The sequence below is a fragment of the Calonectris borealis genome, chromosome 11 (assembly GCF_964195595.1).
Source record: "Calonectris borealis chromosome 11, bCalBor7.hap1.2, whole genome shotgun sequence".
NCBI lineage: Eukaryota > Metazoa > Chordata > Aves > Procellariiformes > Procellariidae > Calonectris > Calonectris borealis.
Window position 1 is genome coordinate 17,776,072 of NC_134322.1, and position 18,053 is coordinate 17,794,124.

The window sequence follows — 18,053 nt, forward strand, 5'->3', positions numbered from 1 at the left end:
AAGAAAAATGTGTTGAACATTCTAATATTATTCTAAATCGCAGTTGAGAATGGCATTAGAAATCAAGGTTTTAACATTCATTTATGGTTTCCATTGTGGGGAAAAGTGTGTTCATGGCAGATCTAAGAGGTCAGATCCTTAGAAGTTTCCGACTGTCTTTTTTCACTTTACAGTGTAGATATTTCCTTTGCAGGAACAGCTGTATGTATTTTCCCCATACAAAATTCTTCAGCTGAATGTGAATCACAGAATGATAATGTTTTTCAGTACAATCCCATTTTATCTCTGTCCACCTTCTTGTGTTAATAAATTGACTTATTTTTCTCCAAACAGAAAATACATAATAGCAGTGCAAAGGAGCTTGAAGAAACACACGAAAGCATGGTTCTCCTAAATAGAGGATTGAATTACCAATTTTTTGTCCGATCAGGAGAACCTTTCCGTTTGTGCCGACAGCTGAGACTCCCAGAGTGCAATAACGGGCATCACATCAAAGTGATACAGGGGCTCTGAACAGTTAAATGACTCCTTCCTCTGCACGCGGCCATGAAGGACAGGGTGCAGAACCTTGTTCTGCATAAATAAATCTCATAAATCTCATAAATCTCCACCCTGCTGGGGCCCACTGTTACCACCTTTTTTACCCCCTTCCAGATTTGTAGCTGTCTCCATCTTCACCGTAATCCTTCTGAGCTCTATATCTGCTCCTCCTTTTTATCACCACCAGGCTCCAATTGCCAAGGGGTGAGGGGGGGAATAAAAATGTTAAATACTTCAATATTTAAACTTTTCAGCTGTATTCTCTTGGGTTTGACTGGTTTTTAGAACTGTGATCTAAAAACATATTAAAGCATTTGCTTCCATTTTATCCTACTTTAACTATGGATGATGTAAAACTTACCATCAACAAAACTTGGAAATGAAGACACTTTCTTTGTCTGTTGAGAAATAAAAATGGTATAGCTGTAACGAAATCATTTTCACAAACTGAAGTGAATTCATATTATATTTAAACAGCTGAGCATTGTTTATAAAAAATCAAATTTCTCTGTATAACTTCTGCATAGCCATTATTTAGCACAGTGAAACACATTACATCACCGTAATTAACTCAATCTAACTGTTACATAGTGCTGTTTACCTGGAATCTCAAAGCATTTTAAGCAGATCCCACAACACAAAAAAATAACGGAGGGTGGGGAAAAGAACATGAAAATTACCTAGGAAGTCAGCTGTCAAATGAGCACTACAAACCAGCAATTACCAGTCAGTAGTTTGTCCACTAGATCACACTGTCTATTAATGATATCCCAAATTTCCAATTAAGAACATCTAACAATATTTTACAAAGCAATATTCTGGGTCAGTGAATAAAAAGAACTGTCCCTGATTGCACAGTAGATAGCATTACACTTAATCTCAGAAGGGGCCACAATAATGCTCTTTTTATGCTACTGTCTCTATTCTCAATAAAGAGATATAGTCCTTCCATTTGCTTATCGTTTGCCAGCCTCCTCAGGCATTCCTGTTTCCAGGAAAGAGGCCGATTTCTCCATTACAGGAAAAGGCTTTAGAAATGTGCCTCTTCATTAATGTAACAGGCTACAGGCTAAACATGTTATATGTTTTTGAGATAACAGACTTCCGCTTTTAAGTCTGAATTTCATTTCATTGTGTCTAGCCCCAAGTATAACCTCATTCTGCATTCTTAGATGTCATCTTTGCTCCAGTCTTCAGTGACAAGAGCAGGTCTGCCTATCACTGCGTCTTTTTCACAGCTGACTGAGCCAGGACACTTCTTACCACAGAGGCCACTCAAAAAAGATGTGAATGATTTGAGCCCTCAGCACTGAATAATGTGCTTGATATTAGGGGTTATTTAAAGAGAATTATTCCTGTGGGAATTAAGCAGTCCTTTGGTTTCAAAGATGGACATTTGGTGGGGAGAGGATGAAGAAAGAAAAAAAGCAGAAGCCAATTTATTTTTTATGTTACTTTGCTCTCCAATAATCCAAAAAGAGAATTGCTGAAGTGTTCTCCCTGTTCTGTATGTCATCAGAAAATTTCAGGCTTCGAGTACATGCCATGGACAGTTACATAAAATGAATGTGGCAGCAACAAATTCATGGGTATAGTTCAAACACTTTTTGGAATATGCAGATGTGGTATTTATTGTCAGTTCAGGAACAGAAACAGAGCCTAAATATGTGTGTGTGAGAGGGAGAAAGCTGACAATTCGGTGCCTGCTTTCCCTCGTGGAAGCCTGACCGCTGGAAGATAGGCAGCAGAACGGCCTAATGGCCTAGGGTACCTACCTCGGGTGTGTTATTATTGTCAACTGGTCCATTGAGGTCTGAACGCTGTTGCTTCCTTGGCTGCTCTAAACCATTGCACATCTATAAGAAAAAAGAGAAAGGATTTCACATCCTTTTGTCTTCTGAAAAGCTTCAAAACAAAGTAGAGATTTCAGTGGAAGTCCATGGTGCAAAGATAGTCAGAAAATTTTCACCAGATTAAATTACATTCAGAAAATTTTAATAAAAATTCATAAAACATTAACATATGAAACTGTATTCAGCATATTCTCCATTATTTTACAACAGTCATTGGTCCTGAAGCTGTTCTGTGTAGTTATTTATTTGTAGTTATTTATATGTATTTATATGTAGTTATTTATGTGCAATCAATATCCATTACTGATACTGAAATATCATAACGTGATACAACAGCTGGAATTTCCTATTGTAATTTAGCAAATATGAGATTCATACAAAAATGTTGAGCTGTTTAACTATAATAAAAGACCTACTTTGATGTAAATAATAAGACATTTCAATTATCATTAAGTAGCAGTTACACTACTGATTTAAATTTAAATGAAATTATTTTCTTTCAATGCAAATTTTTCACATGAAATTAAGCCAAATGCTGACTTTGTTCAAAAACCGAAGTTAGAATTTTTACATGTGTTTATGCTCGGTACTGGACAAAATCAAAATAGTCCTAATGGCCACCTCTGATCTGAAAAACAGAATCCTACTGAATATAGGATTCTCTGTTCATGGGAGATATCTCATGGCATCTCCCTCCTTTTGGGCCACACAAATCTAAAGGATGCTGGCAGCACAGCTTCAGGCTTCTGAAGAAATGTAAAAAGGAAAATATAAAACCTTACACAAGGAAAATACTGTGTCTTTTAAATCATGGAACACTTTTTTTCTTTTAAGTTCCAATATTCTCAGGGGCAGAATTTCTTCTCCAGACTTGACACAAGTCACAGAACACCAGCACCCGGCACAGGGAGCACCCGTGTACCACACGTACCAAGAAAGTGAAGTTTTCATGACTCAGAGTTTCAGTGTTAGAAATCTGGAAAACCAAGGTGATTTCTGGAACAAATTTCTATAGTTTAGGATATTTCACTTTCCTTTTTTCTCAGTTCCCCCATTATACACAAAAAAGAGTGCCTAAATGCCACTGTCATTGTAAGGCTTCACAAATAAGAACTTGTATCAACAATTGTGCAAATTGTTGAGCCAGTATTATTTCAAAGGGTCAGCCTGAATGTTACATGTGAACATAACTCCTGGTCTTCTGACTTTCAAATGCAATATGTAGCTGTAATCAAAGAAAGTCTGCATGTTCATCTCTAGACAAGTTATTCCCTATGAGTAATATTTAGTCAGCTGAACAAAATGGGCTAATGAAGCAGGCACATTAGAGCTATTAGCTCAGTAATGCTAGTTTTCAGGTAAGACAACATATACAAAGCAAGAATTCACTCAAGTAGTAAGCAGGATTTTAGGAAAGAAAAGACTATCTGACATACAGAGAGAGCACCAAGACTTGGGGACCCACTGACTAGTGCGCTGTCTACACGGCTGTAGTAGCTAAGAAGTTTACCATATCCCTGCTTATAAATGCAATTCTGTTTGAGACAAGACAAATCTAATTATACTGCATGGCTAAGCTAACATGGAGCAATATGTGTTGATGTGCAGTGAAATATATTAATGAGGTAAACAAATATCTAGAGGGCTTTAATAAAACAAGCATAATAATCATACATTATTCCCTAAAATAGTAGGATTAGATCAAGTATGCTTTAAGCAGGGAAAATGACATGCCCACAATGAAGACACATTAAATTGTAAACAGTGACAGTAAATTACTACCTCCAGTATGTACAACAGAATGTTAATACTGTTAAAGCTTTGTCAGTTCTGATTACTACACACTTGACTGAACTGAAAATGCACCTGCATATAAAGAAATAATTGCTTGACTGATTTAGTAAGCGTACCCAAGGTGCCATAAACGTTATTGAAACATGTCTCTGTCACAAATCTTACATGTCGATGGACTTATTGAGCCCTGGGAACCATAATACCAATCATGCTTTTTGGTAATAGTTGCATGTATAATTCCATATAGTCTAAATATAAAATATGACTAAACACTTGGATGACATTTTGGTTTTGATCTATACACAGGCGTCATTTACGGGAGTTCCTATTTTCAGGATTTTAGGAATATAAACAAGCCTTGCTTGTTTATTGTTTCCTAGTCACATATGTAGTATATATGTTGTTATTGTGTATTGGCTGGGTTCCAAACAGAAGTCTGTGCAGAATACAGGATGAATTGGGATCATCACATCACTTCTACAAGAAATATAATAAATGTTTTTTACTTACTATTTGGTGTCTGGCATGAAGGCCAATTTTTTTTCCCCAGTATTTCGCCTATATGTTTAGGAGCCCCAGTCTAATTAGGCAGAATCTCAGGTACAAAGAATTCTTCCATTTCTTTTATGCACATCTGTGCACACAATATGTTCCACCTCTGGCTGATCTATTAACACTTTGTTCTTTAAAAGTGGTGTGATGGGGAGGGGAGGGTGTCACTGTGAGCACTTCCTCCAAACAAAGCTGAGTGTAATATCACGTTCTTGAGATCTTCTCAGCTCTGGAGTGTAGCACACCCTATGTCCCTTCATCAGCAGTATGAAATACCCAGTAGTCAGTAAGGGGAGCCATGCTTGTCTGAGACTTTCTGTGCCCCGCATTTGCCTGCAAATATGTGGGCTGTTACAATATCCTTTACAAAATAAGGGTTGAGATCTTCATGCTAAAGAAATGTTTGTTAACATGGTATCCCAGAAGGAAAGGGCAGAAAGAAGTACAGGGAAGGGGGCTTCCCTTTCCTTCCATAAGACTTCCAGCATCAAAGGAGAGAACTATGCAGGGTAGGCATGGCTGTATCTCCTGTACACAGTTACAAACCATGTAGTCTTGTACATACGGAAGGAGATGCTTCTAGACCAAGAATGAAGGGACTGTTTTGGAGCTTCTTTATGAAAGAAAACATAAATTCTGGTATTCAGTGTGGGCTGGAAGTTGATTCATGCTCCCAGGTGATCTGACCAATGTCAAATAAATTATCATACTCGATACTTGCTTTCTTCATGTTTCTTACAGAGTTTCCAATTTGTATTGTTGTTTTAAGTGTTACAAGAGCTAGAAAAATCACATTTGAGGGAAACACTTATAAGCTATTATAATTACTTTATAACTCTGACTTGCAGTTTAGAATAGGACCTAAAGCTAAACTGGAAATCTGGAACTGACTGCACACTAACACAGAGGCACAGTTGTGTTGAAAGTCTCTTCTCCTAGGATAAGATTCTGATAAGAGGACAGATTCTGCAAAGGAAAGATGTAAAAATATTAAAATATTAAAGGTGTAGTGTTATTAATACTTTTGCCTCTGAGCAAGTACTGAGGCAGTGTCCAGTGTCATGTGAAGGAATGTGAGCCAGCAGAAAATGCCATCTTTAGGCTGAGAGGAAAACCAGACTCTACTTATTTGAGATCACTGAAGCGTCTATGCACATCTTTCAGAAATAAACTTGCAGCTCTACCCATGCCCTCTCTAGCCCTGTCCTGATGGCTAATTGCCAGGCCTGGGGCCACCTGGGCCTCCCTCCTCCCACCAATCTTGCAGGGCCCCTCCCAGCCAACCAGGCCCCTTTTATAAGCACCCCTTCCTGAAGTATAAAGTCCCTCTTAGCTGGAGGTGAGGGCTGGTAATGTTTGAGTTCTGCTGTTTTGTAACACTGCTGGTTGTTTACTCCAGTGTAAGCTGTTCAGCTTTTCAGACAAAAGCTCATCTCAGTAGCATGGTCCTCCTCAGAGTTGCTACCTGTGATCCAGAATGCTGCTGTGGTGCTCAATGCTGATGAAGCACTTTCCTGGTGGAGAACATTTGCTGGAAACCAGCAGGTTAGTCCCTTTCTTGATTTATTCAAAGGAATAATTTGTCTGAGAGAGGAATGAAAGATTAGTTTTTTCAGAATTGTTAATCCTTTTTGTAAAGAGTTGGTAAGCAAGCAATGAGTGCACCTCAAAGGCGTGGTAAGGCTTTATTATTATGTTTAAACATTTGAATAATGAGGCTTATAATCCATACCTGCCAATCTCTTCACTAGCAATATTGTTAAAATTTTACCAAATAATGTGTTCAGAAACCAATGTACTGGCTTATGTATTTTGAAACTTATCTTCAAGACTACTAAGCTTATTGGAAAAGAGATGTTTTTGTGGTAGGTTCCAATTGAAAAAGGTTCCTTGTGGTAGGCTTCAAGAAGAAAAAACCTTGGAAAAGAGATGTTTTGTGGTAGGTTGACTAGATTATTAAGCTACCTGTTGCACAAGTAAACCAACAGATCTAATTGACTTTTCATCCAGGTTTGTTGTCTCTCTCTAGAACAAGGTAAAGCAGATGGGTATTGTTATGTTTGTCACTTAGGACAAAACTTCAGTTTCTAGTTTCAACTTCTGTGATGTTCTGTTGGTTTTTGAAGACAGTATATCATTGGGCCATGTGTCCTCCTGATATTTAAACACTACTATGTTCAGAAACATAGAAACACATCAAGGTGCATCTAAAACATCTTTTTGAATCAATAGATGGTAACCTAGTAACAAGTCTATTATGGTGGTACTATTCCTATTAAACTACATGACTGAAATAACTTCTCTCCAGATGTGCATCTCTGGAGATCTGGTGATGTGTAGTGGGAATGGTTTAATGTACCCTTACTGAGCTGCTGCAGTAGTTATTGTAACATCAGTAACATGCTATTGTCAGTAGGAGCAATTTGACCCAGAAGGATACACTTACAAAGATAGAATGTGAATGAGGCGGTTCTTGACTAGCTGAAGGCCTTCTGATTTTGGTCACAGAAAAAAAGCCAGACTTCACACTCCATTCTCTCACAAAGATTCCATTACTTATGTGCTAATTTAGAGGTGGTGCTAGCACATGTCAGAAATGAAGAGGAAAGGAGCAGTTCCAAGTAAGCAAGTTGAGTACAGAGCTGGCCTTATGAAAAGAGGAGTCAAAGTAAGTTTAGAGACCCATGTATTCCACAAAAGAATTTCAATACTCTATCCAATTTCAATAAACATTAAAACAATCACCAATTGATTTTTATCATCTTAAAGAACTAAGAGGTTTTTTTGTCCCTGTGTATATTTAAAATTGACAGCCAGCCATAATAAGAGTTTCAGAGAAATAGCTGAATGGTGCATTTTTATGTAGATGTAATTTGGAATGCATGCTGCCTTCTGCCTTAAACTTTCCAGAGAAGACTGTCACTAATGTATCTTCAAGTAAGAGACATTGATTTTGCTGTCTCCTGGTGTTGGGAGTTTATTGCTAAAAAGCCATGACTCAGCCAATTAGTACAGAGCAACTGGTTTTGTTTGAGAATGTTTGGACTGTTTAGCACTTTTCAATAAGTACTTACACTTGCTAAGTTTGCGAACTGTCACTCAGTAATAGCTACTTAATATTTCTGTCCCACAGCTGCCTAGAACACAGCTGTGGGAAAATGCAGCAAGCTTTTTTAATCCTCTTTATTTACACCCATTTGTGTTTTCCACAAATTCTATCAAATGCATCCCGTAATACTCAGACTGAATTCCAGTAAGACATTCCTAAGATACAGGTTTTCTAAAATGTCTCTCATCTTAGCTGCTTCAGGCTGTTCTAAGGGTGAGATCTTTTATGGACAAAAGACTCTTGGATTTGGGCTCTTTGCAGTAGAAAAGCAGTGTACCCATGCCAAGAGAAGGGAATAAACCTCAAATACTTTTGTCAATACTAAGCTCTACTAGTACAGGTAAACAAAACACAGTAGCAGCACTGATGCGTACAAAGCTGTTGGAGAACAAACTCAGACAAAAAAGATGACTTTGTAAAATTTTCTTTCACAAATTTTTTGTTAGTGATATTTTATCTGTGTCTGAAGGTCCACATTGAAAAAGTATAAGGGCATAGCCTATATGAAAGTTGTAAAATGAGACTAACACTGCAGAAGCTCATGGGGTCCCTACCAGGGGAGTTGGTATGACCATATTTGGTTAGGTTCTCAAATGTATGCCAGTGATATGAAAGTATGATTGAGAAGGGAGAAGCAATAGGATGCATGTGTCACCGGCAGCATCATTAAAAAGTAGACTTCCCTCTAAGGTCCTCCTTCTTAATGGTGATAATGGCAAATCCCTGTTTCTTCAAAAGGGTACAGGTGAAGGTAGGGTGTTGGTGCTTTATCTTTTATTGTTGGTAAATAGATCTGTTGAATAGGGTAGGAGAGAATAAGCATAGGAGTCTGCAGTCTGAAATCTAAGTAGATGAGACATGAAGAACAACAGGCTGATTAGACTGTCAATGCTCAAGTGTTGAGTCCCATAGTCATCTTTAGTCCCCACTCATCAGAAGTAGCCCTCAGGCCATGCCAATGCCAGGTTTCTCTCAGGCTTGCGTAGTGCAAATCCTCTTCTGCACTTCCCGAGCGGTATTTACAAATAAAGGTTCATACAAGCAAGCTCATATATCCTCAAAGTTTTCAAGGGTGAGCATGTATGTTTAAGACTGGAAACTGACCCACACTGAAAGTAAAATGAGATGCTTACTTTTGTTTTCCATTCTCTGTAGGTTGTTGTGTCTTTGTTAGAAGTGACAACTGTTCTCTCGTGATTAATTGCTGAAAGCAAACCTAGCAACTGGAACCTTTAAAATAGCATTTGTCTACTGGTTATTTAACATTTTGTATGCAAGACAATTGCTAGCATTTATCATAGGCTAAGGATTAATAACTATATATTTTTAAAGGTATGTAAAAGTATTGTGTTACTGTTCATTACCCTGAAATTTTATGCAGCAGTATTACCACCTGTGGGAGGCAAGAAAGGAGGAGAGGAGCAGAAACATGAAAAAAAGCTAAGGACAGTACAGTATGTGCATAAAACCACAAAATGCACATTCCTGTTTGCTTATTGTTTACAAAAACTGACATCCATGTAGTACCTTGGTTTAAAAGGTACTTTGGCTTAAAAGCATTCAAACCTACATTTACTTAAAGAATCGGGGCAAAAAAGTATTCCATATGCAATATGTATGCTTCTGTGTCATCCCTCTCAGCATGGTATTTTGTACTGTGCGACACACACTTATAATAACTGAAAGCTTTCAGCAAGATGACAAAACCAAGGATCCTCTATGCAAATTCTCTGCAAACAATAACTTTGGCATACAAATCTACTGATAATGGCCTTTGGTTTTTCTCCTTTCAGTATGTAAGAACTTTAATTATTGTAATTAAAATAATGACTACCTCAGTTTCACAAATGAGACACAGGTTCATTTAGACAACATGCTAATTGCATCCATCCCTTAGACATTTTATAGTAAATATTAAGAGTTGAGTGCCCCAGAAGAAAAACAGAAAATCCTCTGCGCTTTATCTAAATTCTTTGAGGTCCAGTATCTATGTTAAAGGTCCAGGCACACCTCATGTTAAGGATGTTTAAGGACCTATTAAGAATAAAACTCACTTTGGCAGAAATGGATACTGTACTCTTATTCTAATGCCCTCACAATGAGCCTGATTTTTAGATAAAGCTGAGGATGATAAGCAACCTGCAGTAGGTGAACAGAACATAGCAAGATAAGACCAGTCTTGTTATGATAAATACATTCAAGTAATGCTTGCCAAAGATTATTTAACTTGCTTTTTAATCTTTCTTTTCTATCCCTGGAGGCTTGGGATGTGGTAGGGGAGAATCTCCTCTTGTCTCCATTTGTGAGCTTCTGTATCTCCATAAGAAATGCTGCTTCACACCTTTATGCCTTGGAGGCCTATGTGCTCTTCTCTTCATTGAAGATGTCCACAGCAGCTTTGACCTGTCTCCCTTCTTACAAATTAAATGCATGTCTTGTCACCCAGTTTGTTTATCCCTTTATGCCTAACTGAAATGGATACCTGTACTGCTGTATCGCTGGCTGAGAAGCTCCTCTCCTTTCTCTCTTCATATTTGAAGGAATGAAATATAGTGTGTTGTTTAATGCTCTATAGTTTAGACAATAGTTTGTGGTTTTTATGAAGAGTGATTGTAGAAACTCAATGGCTACATGCCAGCCAGTGGCTACCTATCACAGCAGCACTTCCTCCATTATTAAGAGATTAAGGCATTGGTCCAAGACCGACTGGAAGTAACAATTAAAGCTCAGACAGGCAATACTGCTCAGACAGGCAAAACTCAGAAATACTTAGGTCCCTTTGTTTATTTTCACACCAGTGGCAGTTAAATCAATATCCCGGTGTTACAAAACCCCAAGTTGTTAATAGTCTGACAAGAATAATAAAGATACAATGCAATTCAGCTCAACTTCTGCTAAACAAACTTTGAAAGAGTACATAAACATGTTGAAATTAAAGGCTATTTTGAATTCTGTTTTGAATTAGCAATCATTCAGGGGAAAAAAACCCAAGAATTTCTTATTCAAGCATATAGAAGAATTCATGAACTTGCTTATTCAAGAGCTCCTCTTCTCTTTTGTTCTGCAAACACTTTCAAAACTTACAAGCAGCAACACTCCCAGTAGCAGCTACTGGGGTACTGTGCCAGAAAGACCTAGTTCATCATTAGTCTAAAACAAGCTAACTAGACTTCCCTGCTCCTAGCCAATACCTAGTAACTATTCAAACCATGCAAGATCATCAAGCTTGTCCACACAAGCTAAACTTTTGTGTGGGCAGTAAGGCACTGAATATAGTAAGTTACACAATTTGGTTCTAATTAAATTTCTGAAAATAGAATGTAGAAATGAATATTAAAAACTTGCTGTAGATACAGGAAATCTGAAAATATCCCCCCAAGATTTTTTTGTTCACGATTATAATAAAGGTCAACCTGTTTCATCAGCATATACTTAAAAATCTGATTTCCTTTTACTGTTTTTCAGAGGAATTGACATATTTTAATGTTTGTTTTTAATGGAATCATCTAGGTTAAATTGTTTAACTGTGGGGCACTTAACTATAGAAAATCATAATATTTATAGATTTGATAAAGCTGAAACAGGAAACCTCTGAAGTTTAATAAAGCATTTTAATTAAATATAAGGCAAAATAATTCACTTATCCTTACTAGTCTGTCATCTAAATACATGTTATGTTTTACCTCTTTTAGGTAGATCTTTCTTCATTGTAGAAGATAACTAATATTCAGCTGCATATAACTTCAGAGATGCAAAATCAAAGCTTTAAACTGACTTTAGAGCAAAGGAACTAGGTATGTCTCTCTATAAGGAAGTAAGCATGTTCAATCTGAAACTTTAAAAAAAAAAAAGAAAACCTCACACCTCTGTTCCTCTAGAAAAGCTTGAGCTTCATTCCCAGATTCTTTTTTCTGGCACTCAACATAGAACAAGAAAAGATTGTGCATGGTTTAAATTAACATCTACACCATTCTTGTGACAAAACTGCTTAGCAGGATTTTTGGTACAAGTAAAGCTCCTATTTCTTCCTTCTTGCCAATGTCAAGATATGCCCAGCTAGTGCAAAAACATAGCAATATACAGGCACTTCTTGCAGTTGTTTTTAACATATGCAGTATCTAGCCTTGGCATACGTTCTAATGAAAACAAGAGAGATTAAAAGTAAGTACCCACTAAGGCAATGGAACAGCAGCCCTTAATGGAAAAAATCCTTCAACTATGTCAATGCTGACCCCAGTTTTAAGTTTATTTAGTGTGTCACTGCAGAACAAAACTAGCTTTGCCCCATGCATCTGGAATATCTTGTTTTACTTAAAATTGTCTGTTCTCTGCAAAGCCTCTTTCCCAGTTCTCTAACCTAAATTGACTACATTCAGCACCTTTTTCTAAATGTACAATGTGATTATGTAGCTGTGAATGCAATATAGAGTAAAAAAAAAGTAAAAATACTGCTCTCTAATTCTGTTTGGAATAACTAACTAACATAACATTTGCATAATGTCTGTGACAGTCTGGTTAAACAGAGAACCTCATACCTGTTCTTGTGGCCACTTCTGTCTGTCCTCTGGGGTTCTTGACTTTGCTTTAAAACCTCTAGGCACATCTCCACTGTGCTTAGAGGCAGATGGGATATTCAGTGACTTTGGCCTCCCCTCATGCCTGTTAGCACTGTGAACAGCTTCTCCCTTTGAACAAATCTCTTTATAATCATGTGCCATGTTTTCAGTCCCAGTGTGCTCTGGACTCATTTCTGTTGTACTATTAATACTGCTCATGCTCATACTCATTTTGATTTCTGCTACAATCTGGTCAATATCCTCTTCCTGCTCTTCCAGCTCTGCATCCTCTTTTCTGGAATGGTATGGTGATATTCCCTGCGAGTTTCCATTAGCCTCTGCTGGGTAATAGTCCTGATAGCCACCTTCACTTTGACAATACTGTATGTTTTCTTCTTGGTCTTGAATCTCCAAAGATGACACTTCATCCTCCAAAATCTGAACATTATTATCTTGACCTTCCTGCCACTCTTGCCTGTCTGTCACCTCATTTTCATCTTGGTGCTGAATTTTACCTTCAGCCCATTCTTCTACAGCTTCCTGACATTCATCTGTTTCAACATGGTGTTCCTCATGGGGAGCATACTCCTCCCCATTGCAGTCCATTCCTTCCAGGTAACTGTCATCCTCTGGACAGTATCTAATGTAGTATGTGATCCCTTCCTCTTCTTCTGGCAAGCCTTCATCATAGTCCTCCTCCTCAGAGGTGTTATTCACATAGTCAGAGCTGGAGTCACCATCTCCGCTATGATCATTGCACTCATGTTCCACAGGTGTAGGACTACCTTGTCTGACAGTTGCTAGTTCTGCCTCCTTCGCTGCATAATCTTCAATAGGAAGGTCACTTTCTTCATTTTCAGGCTCCCTGTTGTGAGATGAAGTAGGGCAAGCTCTCACTCTGTGATCCAGCATGCTGGCTGTAGTGCTTTGACGTTTCCTGTTTGCCATAGCCAACTCCTCATATGACAATCATTTCTAAGCAATTACTGTAGGGAAGATAGAAAAACACACATTCAGGAAAAGGTCATCAGTAGAGATCAGTGGTGTTAACAGGAAACAAACTTATAGATTTATTTGGTAAAAAGGATGTGTCTGTAGATATTTAAACCAGATTCACAGACAGCTAAGTTTTAAAATGCTCCTGCTAAGGAACCGTGAAATCAAAATAACTTGCACACTGAAAGGAACAGATAAAAAGAAGGTTCTACATGTATGCTAAATGTATTCTAGTGTAGGATCTCTTCTGTCAATTTGACAGAGGATTAATCCTGAACCTTGAAATTAGTTTTCAATTTCTTTTTCTTGCCAGTAAGGTGTCATGTTTTGATTGCTTTGCAGTAAACAGGAGCTCTTTTCAATTTTCAGCTTAGGCATTTCTTTAATGTGTACTGAAAGCATACATTTAGAATATGTCCTGCTCTTACCAAAACTAAAGGAAAATAATTCTATTAACTTGGCAGTCACATAGGGCACTAAAGGATAATGCACTATTAAAGAAGTAATTAAAAAAAAAATCACTCACTGGTTTAGTAGCTGGATGCTATTAAGTACCTCCCATTGTTAAACCAAATATTGTTTTTAGAATAGAATAGGCTATTTCAGTTGGAAGGGACCTACAACGATCATCTAGTCCAACTGCCTGACCAATTCAGGGCTGAGCAAGTTAAAGCATGTTAAAAGCATTGTCCAAATGCCTCTTAAGCACTGACAGGCTTGGGGCATCGACCACCTCTCCAGAAACCCTGACCCAGTGTTTGACCACCCTCTCAGAAAAGAAATGCTTCCTAATGTCCACTCTAAACCTCCCCTGGTGCAGCTTTGAACCATTCCCACGTGTCCTATCACTGGATACCAGGGAGAAGAGATCAGCACCTCCCTCTCCTCTTCCTCTCCTCCGGAAGCTGTAGAGAGCAATGAGGTTGCCCCTCAGCCTCCTTTTCTCCAAACTAGACAAGCCCAAAGTCCTTAGCTGTTCCTCATAGGACATTCCTTCCAGCCCTTTCACCAGCTTTGTTGCCCTCCTCCGGACACATACAAGGACCTTCACATCCCTCTTAAATTGTGGGGCCCAGAACTGCACACAGTACTCACACGGTGAGTTCGCACCAATGCTGAATACAGCGGGATAATCGCCTCTTTTGACCGGCTGGTTATACTGTGTTTGATGCACCCCAGGATGCAGTTTGCGCTCTGGGCTACCAAGACACACTGCTGACTCATATTGAGCCTGCTGCCAACCAGCACCCCCAGATCTTTCTGCAGGGCTGCTCTCCAGCCACTCCCCTCCCAATTTATACTTGTGCCTGGTATTACTTGGTTCCAGGTGCAGAATCTGGCATTTCAACTTGTTAAATTTCATCCCATTAATCATAGCCCAATGCTCCAATCTATCTAGAACCCTCTGCAAGATTGTTTTTCAAGCAATCTAATCTATATGCCATGAAAAAAAACTACATTTACAGTAAAAGTTCATTAATTCTTCCCACTAAATACTTGTGCTACTTTAAATTACATATTTTTGTCTAAATACTAGATTTTAAATAAATAAGCACAGATTATATGAACTGTATCAGACATAGTCAAAATAAAGAAAACAGCTATAGTCAAAATAAAGAAAACAGCTAATTCTAGACAGGCTTGACAACTGATCTGCTGTGTGTGATTTGGATGGGGGAAACAATGTACTTTCAGGATGTATGTTTCTCTGTGTATTTCATTGTTGTATGCTTATGATAAGCTTGACCTGTGCAGTTACTTAATTGGTGTGAACGGAGCTCAGACACAGGCTTCTGCAATGCACCACACAACTGCATGCTTTACTATATGCATATAACAAAGGCATGTCAGCCAACCACATGATCATTTTGACATAACAAGTTTCCCAAGTCCCATGTGCACACATAGAGCAATAGAGCTAGCACGGAGCTAGAGGATTAAAGGAGCTATATAGAGATGAATTTCCTAGGCATTATGAATTTATCAAAAATATCCTGTCACTGTAACTTAAAACCTCATAGATAGCCCTGCAGAATTTCTGGTATCACAAGGAAAACCCTAAACTTTAGTTTGTGATAAATCCGGGAATCTGATGCATCTATAGATTAGTGCAATGGCACCACATGGCAAATCTAAGCTCTCCCTAAAACAGGGATTCTAGATAGTGGGATACAAAGCAGAGATGCATGTTAGTCACAGGAGGATACATGAAAGGAACCCAGTATGTGAAGCTCTTTTTAGTTATTGATACCTTGCAGAATTAGTCTTGATGGAAAGCAGAATTAGTCTTGATGGAAAGCTTTTAAGCCAATAGTATATCTGAAGTGAAGTTTTAAACGAGAAAATCGGAGGAGGAGGCAAAAATTCCCCAGTGATTACTTGCACCTTCTCACTATTAGAAGAACTAGCAGATTTACAAGACTTTCTTAATATGATTTGTGTGCTCACTATGATCCCTTTAATAAATTAACTATCAATTCTTACTTTGAAGTGAATTATAAGAAACTCAGAACACCAAGCTATCTGTCCACTAGTGTTGCCTCTGATTTAGTTAGCTCTACTTACTGCAAACTAAGGATATTTCTATACTGTGATTGCAGTATAAACAAAACTTAAATTTTACATTGGATTAAAATGGCAATCTAGTCACAACACTGCAATGGTCTGCTTAGGCTGCAAAAACCTGCCCACAAGCAAGATAAATTGCTTGTATGACCAGATCAGGAACGGGTAAGCACACTAAACAAACATGTCTAAAACAAGTTAAGACTAAGTGCTACAAAAAAGATATTTTTGAATGGCAATGCAAGAAAGAACTACAGACACCTCATCTGTCTTAACTGAAAGTTATTTCTTGTCAAGAACAGAACAAATTAGTATCTCTTAGGCAAAGAACTGCAGTGGCCTCAGTCTGCTAGTCATTGGAAATGTTCTCCATATTAAGTAATACTTAGAGATTTACAGTGCAGTAGACCCTGCGCACAAGTCATACAGTGTAGCTGAAGATAAAGAAGAACAAAGCATGTAACACAGCACAGTTTGAAACTCATGACTCAGATCTTCCTAAAGCATATGGAGATGAGAACCTTTTTTTAGCCAGACAGTATAATGGAGTTTTCCCACCCACATCTAAGAATCTTTCTTTACCAGGCCTTGAAACTGCCCTAAGTGATATCACTGCAGTGATATCCTTTTATAAATTCCAGTAGTTGAATGTTCATAGATGTCACTTACCTGCAAGAAAATCTGCTGCATGCTAGATATTGTATAACAGTGCATGTCACAGGAAGCCATTCATATGTACTCAGAAAGCCAAAAGCCAGTGGCTAGACAGGGCACAAGACTAGAAAGGGAACGATGGCTGATGCATGGCAGCTACAACAGCTGTGGGGAAATGGCCAGGTTAGGGGCTCTGAGGGCTCTAAGAAAATGGTTACCAGCTGGCCAGCATTAATGACAGCAGCTGCCGTTCTCCCCCAACAGTGGCATGTGACAGAGCAGCATATGCACTATGGGAGGGACTGTGAAGGAAGAACTTCAGATAAATAGTGGCAACTTTTATTTGGAAACGTTTTAGAGCATAGGTGATAAGAAATAGAGAAAAGAATTCCTCTCAAGCATGTCTAGCATTGACATACTAGAAGGGCATAGGAAACTAGTTTTCAGTTAATTCAGTCTGAGGCCATGACTGAAGACAGTGCTTTACCCCTGTATGCTGAAATTGAGGCACATGTTCCCAATGAAGGTAAAATAAGCCTGATTTTTCTAAGAGGCAAGGCTGATCTTAATGCTATGGAAACTGAAGTTGCAAAACAATCTCTGCACAACAATTACAATTCTGGTTGGCCTCCTTACCTTTGCCATCTTCTCAGTCAGGCACTACTTTTTAGGAAACCAAGTAGTGATCACCTTAAAATAAAAAGGCAGAATTTATTATTCTCAGCCTCTGAATTGCAGACTGAATATGTACTGATTATACACCTTCAACTATGAAATGTAACTTCTACAACTGTAACAACACATCTGAATTACTAAACTGAGTTTTCAAACGTAAGTCTGAGAATTGCTCTTTGTGGAGCTGCATGTACATTTCTGTCAAGGAAACAAACAGCTGTATTTTAACTCAAATATTAGAACAGCCAAGGTAGCCTAGTTTTCTTCCACTGTTTCAAAATACCTCTCAGGCTTCCTAGAAAAATACTTTAGTCTTATAGTAGGTTTAGCATAACCTGAATCTTTTAAAACCTAAAATTGTTCTAGGCTTTTTCTAAGTTGTCTCATGTCACACAGCAAGGTGCTAGTTCCTGATGGCTACAGGTCCAAATTCTTCCGTCTTCTTACCTATAGAGATGTTAGTTTTTCTATGTGGATGACAATTAACTGAACCCAATGTATTCAGATTTTAAAAGAACAAAAACAGAACTTGGATTTTTTGAGAAATGCAATAGATACCACATTTTTACCACGCGTTCTGCTATTCGGTACGCTGTGCAGAAGCCTTCTGAGTCACCCACTGCAGGGATTAATACTTTTCCTGATTTTCTGAAGGAATCTATGGTGTTAGAAGATTACGTAGCTAATATTCGCATATCGGTTACTAAGAAAGCTCTTGAAATTGGAGCAAATACTGGATTTCTATCTAATGCTATTCCA

At 38.2% G+C, this 18,053-nt stretch overlaps 1 protein-coding gene across 6 annotated transcripts in view; it reads right to left on the minus strand.

Annotated features, from left to right (window-relative positions):
• APBA2 (amyloid beta precursor protein binding family A member 2) overlaps positions 1–18,053 on the minus strand; it is a 112,210-nt gene that overhangs the window by 32,549 nt on the left and 61,608 nt on the right. For 4 of the 6 annotated variants that reach the window (XM_075160254.1, XM_075160257.1, XM_075160255.1 and 1 more), the window contains 3 exons: positions 12,384–13,390; positions 2,316–2,396; positions 902–938 (listed from right to left, as the gene is read on the minus strand). In XM_075160254.1, coding sequence (XP_075016355.1) covers positions 902–938; positions 2,316–2,396; positions 12,384–13,352 — 1,087 coding nt within the window. In that variant the 5' untranslated portion in view covers positions 13,353–13,390. Of the gene's footprint in view, positions 1–901; positions 939–2,315; positions 2,397–12,383; positions 13,391–17,255; positions 17,310–18,053 lie in introns of all 6 variants that reach the window. The other 2 variants (XM_075160258.1, XM_075160256.1) reach the window with 1 other exon arrangement.